The sequence below is a fragment of the Ursus americanus genome, chromosome 26 (genome assembly GCF_024610735.1).
Source record: "Ursus americanus isolate L20-20 chromosome 26, mUrsAme1.1.p, whole genome shotgun sequence".
NCBI classification, from domain to species: domain Eukaryota; kingdom Metazoa; phylum Chordata; class Mammalia; order Carnivora; family Ursidae; genus Ursus; species Ursus americanus.
Window position 1 is genome coordinate 20,131,190 of NC_142152.1, and position 6,000 is coordinate 20,137,189.

The 6,000-nt window shown below is 44.3% G+C and overlaps 1 protein-coding gene across 1 annotated transcript in view; it reads right to left on the reverse strand.

Moving 5' to 3' along the window:
* TMED10 (transmembrane p24 trafficking protein 10) overlaps positions 1–2,628 on the reverse strand; it is a 37,345-nt gene extending 34,717 nt beyond the window's left edge. Inside the window, exon 1 of the mRNA XM_045807789.2 lies at positions 2,212–2,628. Coding sequence (XP_045663745.1) covers positions 2,212–2,436 — 225 coding nt within the window. The 5' untranslated portion in view covers positions 2,437–2,628. The remainder of the gene's footprint in view (positions 1–2,211) is intronic.
* Between the last annotated feature and the right edge of the window lie 3,372 nt (positions 2,629–6,000).

Genomic DNA, 6,000 nt, shown 5'->3' on the forward strand with positions numbered 1-6,000 from the left:
ATGAGCATGAAAATAATTCCTGCCCTCAGGATACTAACAGTCTAATAAGATATAAAGAAAAATAGCTACAATGTAAGATGAAAATAAATGAATTTCGGGTATTGTTCAGGGTGGCTCATATAAAATGCAAAGTGGAGAGTATATAAAGCTTCAGAAACAGATCATAAGGAGTAATACAGAGCACATTCGGAAATTTAAACTTTATCAGATGAGCAATAGCGAGCCACCGAAGGGTTCCAAATTAGAAGTACAAATCAGAGGGGCAACACTGGAGATAAGAGTAAAGTCTCCCTCATTGCTCAAATTCTCTTATTCTATGCACTATATCCTTTGAGGAGCCAGCAGCATGACCCCCTAAAATGTTTGTATCTAAGCCTCTAAAATTATACAATCACAGCTTTCTTGGTCAGACAGAAGTTTGGTACCTGAAGAGAATAATAAAGAGAGGGTCACCGAACAATACTTCTAAAAATAGTTTATATCACCCAAATAAAGTATAAATAAATTGCATTTTGGGGCGCCTGGGTGGCACAGTTGCTAAGTGTCTGCCTTCAGCTCAGGGCGTGATCCCAGCGTTATGGGATCGAGCCCCACATCAGGCTCCTCCCCCGGGAGCCTGCTTCTTCCTCTCCCACTCCCCCCGCTTGTGTTCCCTCTTTCACTGGCTGCCTCTATCACTGTCAAATAAATAAATAATCTTTAAAAAAAATTGCATTTAATACCACTACTGGGTTCCAATACCTTAAACATAAATTATAGTCTTATTACACCTGAAGCTCTATTTTTCTTTTTAAAGACTTTATTTATTTATTTGACAGAGAGAGAAACAGCCAGCGAGACAGGGAACACAGTCACGGGGAGTGGGAGAGGAAGAAGCAGGCTACCAGCGGAGGAGCCTGATGTGGGGCTTGATCCCAGAACGCCGGGATCACGCCCTGAGCTGAAGGCAGACGCTTAACCGCTGAGCCACCCAGGCGCCCCTACACCCAAGGCCCTATTAAAAAGTAAAATGTTTCTTCCTATTTAGTCTAAGACCCATTTTGTTTCAAAAAAAAAAAAAAAGCAAATGCTTATTGTGAATAAATAAAGCACAATCAAATCTTGACTAAGATCATGTTACGTTAACGTTTCAAAGATTGGGCTGGTCATCCTAATAGCAAAATAAAACCAATCTGGGGGCGCCTGGGTGGCTCAGTCATTAAGCGTCTGCCTTCGGCTCAGGGCGTGATCCCAGAGTCCTGGGATTGAGCCCCACACCAGGCTCCTCCGCTGGGAGCCTGCTTCTTCCTCTCCCGCTCCCCCTGCTTGTGTTCCCTCGCTTGCTGGCTGTCTCTCTCTGTCAAATAAATAAATAAAATCTTTAAAAAAAAATAAGACTAATCTGGCATTATAATATTAGCTGTCACCATCCATCCAAAAGTATCTCTGAAATTTACATAAAAATTTAATTTAAAAAATTGACAAAAAAGAATTACATAAAAATTGGCCAAATCCAGACTCTGGGGTACCACATTACAGACTTAGATTTTTAACGAATCACAGGAATTACAAATAAAAAGCAAGGAGAGGATAAGATTGCAGCACTTTTCTTTCACCTTACTTAACTCCCAGACTAAGAATTCCAGCTCACATTAACTTATTCTACACCTCTCTGAGCCTCAGTTTACTCACGTGTAATAGGAAGTCAAGAGTACCTACTTCATAGGGCAGAGCATGAACTAAATAGTATCGCATATAAAGTGGCACAGGCCCTGATACACAGCTAATGCTCAATCAAAACAGGTTTTATTATTCACAGTAAGCGTCAGTGCCTCCATGATTTTCCTGCAGGTATCACTCTGTCTTAAGATACCCACAAATACTCAACATCCAGAGACTTCTTTGGAGAAACAAGTCACAGTTTAAGATCCCTAAGACCGAAACTGGTACAGGACCCCGACCACCACCCAAAGTCGAGGCCGCCCCAGCCCAGCTGTCACCACATCCGCCAAGGCCTCGCGGTTCTTCTGAGGGTTCCCTGGCATTGGCGCCCGGCCCCGCCCCGCGAACGCCAACGAGCGGGGTGAGGGGGCGGTCTCCACAGCGCACCCTTAGTGCTTCGGGGAAGCCAGGCAGCCCTCAAGGCCTCCGCCCGCCGGCTCCCCTCCCCATCCTCGGCCTCCCTTCGTCGACGCGTACGGTCTTCCCTCCCCACGCAGCCCACTGCAGCACCTTGAGGTGGGTACGCAGGCCTCCAGCGCCCCCAGACTGGTCGGTGATCTCGTACGCGCCCGTCACCAGCAGGTCCTTGTGGATCTCCTCGCGCAGGCACTTGCGGGAATTAACAGGCAGATGGAAGGAGATGGCGAGCACCGAGCTGGGGCCGAGAAGGAGTAAAAGCAGCACTGCTGACGGGCAAGGGCCACGCTGAGCTGGTGGGCCAGAGAAACCAGACATGGTGCCGGAGACTGTTCACCCCCTCGGGCCTCTACCGCGCCGGAACCGGGAGGGCCCACGTGATTCACCTCTGACCTAATACCGTGGGCGCCATTTTGGAGACTGGCAGATAGACGAGGACTGTATGATAAGTCTTTTGAAAGGGAAGAAAGGATACGACACCACCTAGTATTCACAAGTTAAAGTGGTTAAATAAGATTTTCTAGAAATTAACCGCAAAAGTTTTATTTTTGTTGATCTTAGTGACTGCTCAGTCAGCCGTAACAACTATGGGCAGCCCTGGAAGTAATTCTCCTTTAACTTCCGGAAGTAGTACCCGCGAGTTTTTTTAAGGTCGGTGATACCACAGCAACCAAGCTCCAATAGGAAACAGCCACAAGGCCCTTCGTAGGGCCCACCCACCAGCCGCCAAGGCCCTCCGGGCGGAGGCAGCTGTGCAGTCGCAGTACCTTGCAGTCTCGGTGACAAGTGGGACCTTGAGCACTTAAGAAGAAAACTTTGAGAGGCTGAGCGGAAAGACTCCAGTTTGGCTAATAGGCGAGCGGGGCCAGTATCTCAGATTAGGTGTGCGGGTCACCTGGTGAATGTGAGCTGGGCGGCGTCCGATTCATGCACTTGAGCACAGTATTTGGGCTGGAGTGACGGCTTTCTGAGTGTGTATCTTATTTGGTAAACCTTAGGTGCCTAGTATGTTAGGTAACATTCAAACTAGATTTGGGTTTTTTGGCTTTTTTTTTTTTTTTTTTTTTTAAGATTTTACTTTTAAATAATCTGTTTGTCCAAGGTGGGGCTCGAACCCACAATGCTGAGATCAAGGGTTGCATGCTCCACCCACTGAGCCAGCCAGGCGCCTTTGTATTTTGTATTTAAATTGAATAAAACAGTGTTTTAGTTCAGTCTGAGAGATGGAGCTGATGCGGTTTACCAGATAAGCGCTGTTAAGTATTTGTGTGTTTTAAATGCATAAACACCTTAGGGATCAAACAGGCTCGTCTGTAGTAAGTAAATTTACGCGATAATCACTCATGTGCTTCTTTAACAAATATTTCTTGAGTACTTACTATGTGGCAGACACTATACAATGCATAAATACTAACATGTATTGATTTAACGAATCACTATTGCCATCACATATTCAGGGCTGAAGAAAATGTGAAGATGAAAAAGGAATACACAACAGCCTATGTTTAGAATCATCTACTTCGATTAGTGTTCATTGAGCATCTACAGAAATACCGAAAAGATGGACTATCTGCTTTTAGTGATTTAAATGATTGTTCAGTGTTCAATAACTCCTTTCAGTCCATCTATTTCTTTCACTGGAACTGAAGTCCCACAAGCAAAATAAGAACAAACATAAAGGAGCTGTAAAACATTTTAAAATTTGACAAATGTCATACAATAATTATTTTATGAGGTGTCCATTTAGGAACATTTAGTTTGATTATGATATCCCTGATCTAAGATAAGATTGCTAGGGGCGCCTGGATAGCGCAGTCGTTAAGCGTCTGCCTTAGGCTCAGGGCGCGATCCCGCGTTATCGAGCCATCGAGCCCCACATCAGGCTCTTCCGCTATGAGCCTGCTTCTTCCTCTCCCACTCCCCCTGCTTGTGTTCCCTCTCTCGCTGGCTGTCTCTGTCAAATAAATAAATAAAATCTTTTAAAAAAAAATTGCTAGTCTACTCAGTACATGCTGATAATTTGCATTGGCCTTTTCCCTGCCAGTGCAGGGGATCAGTACCAAGGAGTTATCTACTTCATTGTTTACTCTGCTGACCATCAGCCAAAGATTTGCAACCCATAAAATACTGGGTGTGTGTGTGTGTGTGTGTGTTAATTTCTAGCTTACATTTATATAATAGCTTATATGTTTTAAAATATCTTCACATAATTATCTCACTTGACATTTTCAATCACCATAGGCTAGGCAAGTCTGTTCATTCTACAGATGAGGAAAACTGAGGTCCTCAGAGGCCAAAGAGCTTTCAGACCCCAAATCCCATTGTTTAAAAGTGACAAAGTCAGGGGCGCCTGGGTGGCACAGCGGTTAAGCGTCTGCCTTCGGCTCAGGGCGTGATCCTGGCGTTATGGGATCGAGCCCCACATCAGGCTCCTCTGTTATGAGCCTGCTTCTTCCTCTCCCACTCCCCCTGCTTGTGTTCTCTCTCGCTGGCTGTCTCTATCTCTGTTGAATAAATAAATAAAATCTTTTAAAAAAAAAGTGACAAAGTCAGTCTGAGGGTCCTAGCCTTCTTCAGGAAGGCGCTATTATTTATTATTTTACAGATGAAGAAACTGAGACTTGGAGAAGTTGATTTACTTTCCTAAGTCGCAGCCCACATGTACTTTCTTGTCCTATATTCTCACTTATCCTGCATCCACCTATTTCCTTTTTCCCTTCCCTCCTTCATATTTTTCTCCATAGCACTCACCACTATTTCATACGGTATACATTTTACTTATTTATCGTGTTTATTAATCTGTGTCCCTAGCTGGGGTATTTGTTTTGTGAGAGGCAGAGCTTTTTCTCTATTTTGTTCACTGCTTTATCTTCTGAATCTAAAATGGGGCCTGGTCTACAATAAATACTGGCTCAGTAAATGCAAGATTGATTCCTTAGCTCCTAGCAAAAGGCCTAACAGCAATTTCCCTCCATTATTCCTTAGCTGTTTTCACACAAATTTATTGAATCCATAGCGTATCTAAAGTGTAGGTACAATTTCAGTTTTACAAACTGAACAAAATGGGTACCTTTTTTTTAAATTGAAAAATGTGTTATTGTTTTCATATAAGGACACAGAAAAAAAACCCAAAACCATTCTCCCTCTATACTGTGCACCTAGACGGCTGAGTAGATACTCCTGGGGAAACTGGGGAGCCCAAACTTTAAACTCTGTATCTGCATTAAAGAAGTTGCTATTTTACATCTGTTGTGGGGAAAAGAGAGCAAATGGAAAGTGGCCCACAACCAGAAAAAATGTTTCTTCTTAGCCTCACTGTCTCTGCCATCCCATCAACCTGAAACTTCCCCAGCCAGACCCAGGTTCCCAAGATTCCCAAGATCCTGGAGGTGAACAGATGTCAACAGGACACACTCTTTACCAGACTCTCCCTTTGCCACAGCTTTCTCAACATTTTGTTGATATGAGAGGGAGCATGTTTAAAACACCCCCCCCACCTCTGGACCGTGAATCAGAAGCTCTTATTAAGAATCTGCATTTGTAGTACTTGCTGGGCCATTCTGTGGTCAGAAGTCCTTGGAAACGCTTTTGTCTTTTCGATGCCTCCTTTAACTGGCCTCATCCTCCAGTGCGGCTTGAGGCTCCCCCCTCCAACGCAGAAGCAGTGAAGAATTCCTAACTCTGTGTCCCTGCCCATTCGTGTGTACAGTCCCACTCACAGTGCGTATTTAAACAGCTAACACAAGATGGGTTCTGTGAAGATACAAAAGACCCTTTTGGAGAGCAATTTGGCAATATTTGTCATGTGTCATACTCTTTGACCCAGAGAGTGATTTCAAGGACTACTATGGGTCCTCTAATTTCTACAGTCCCCCTGGACCT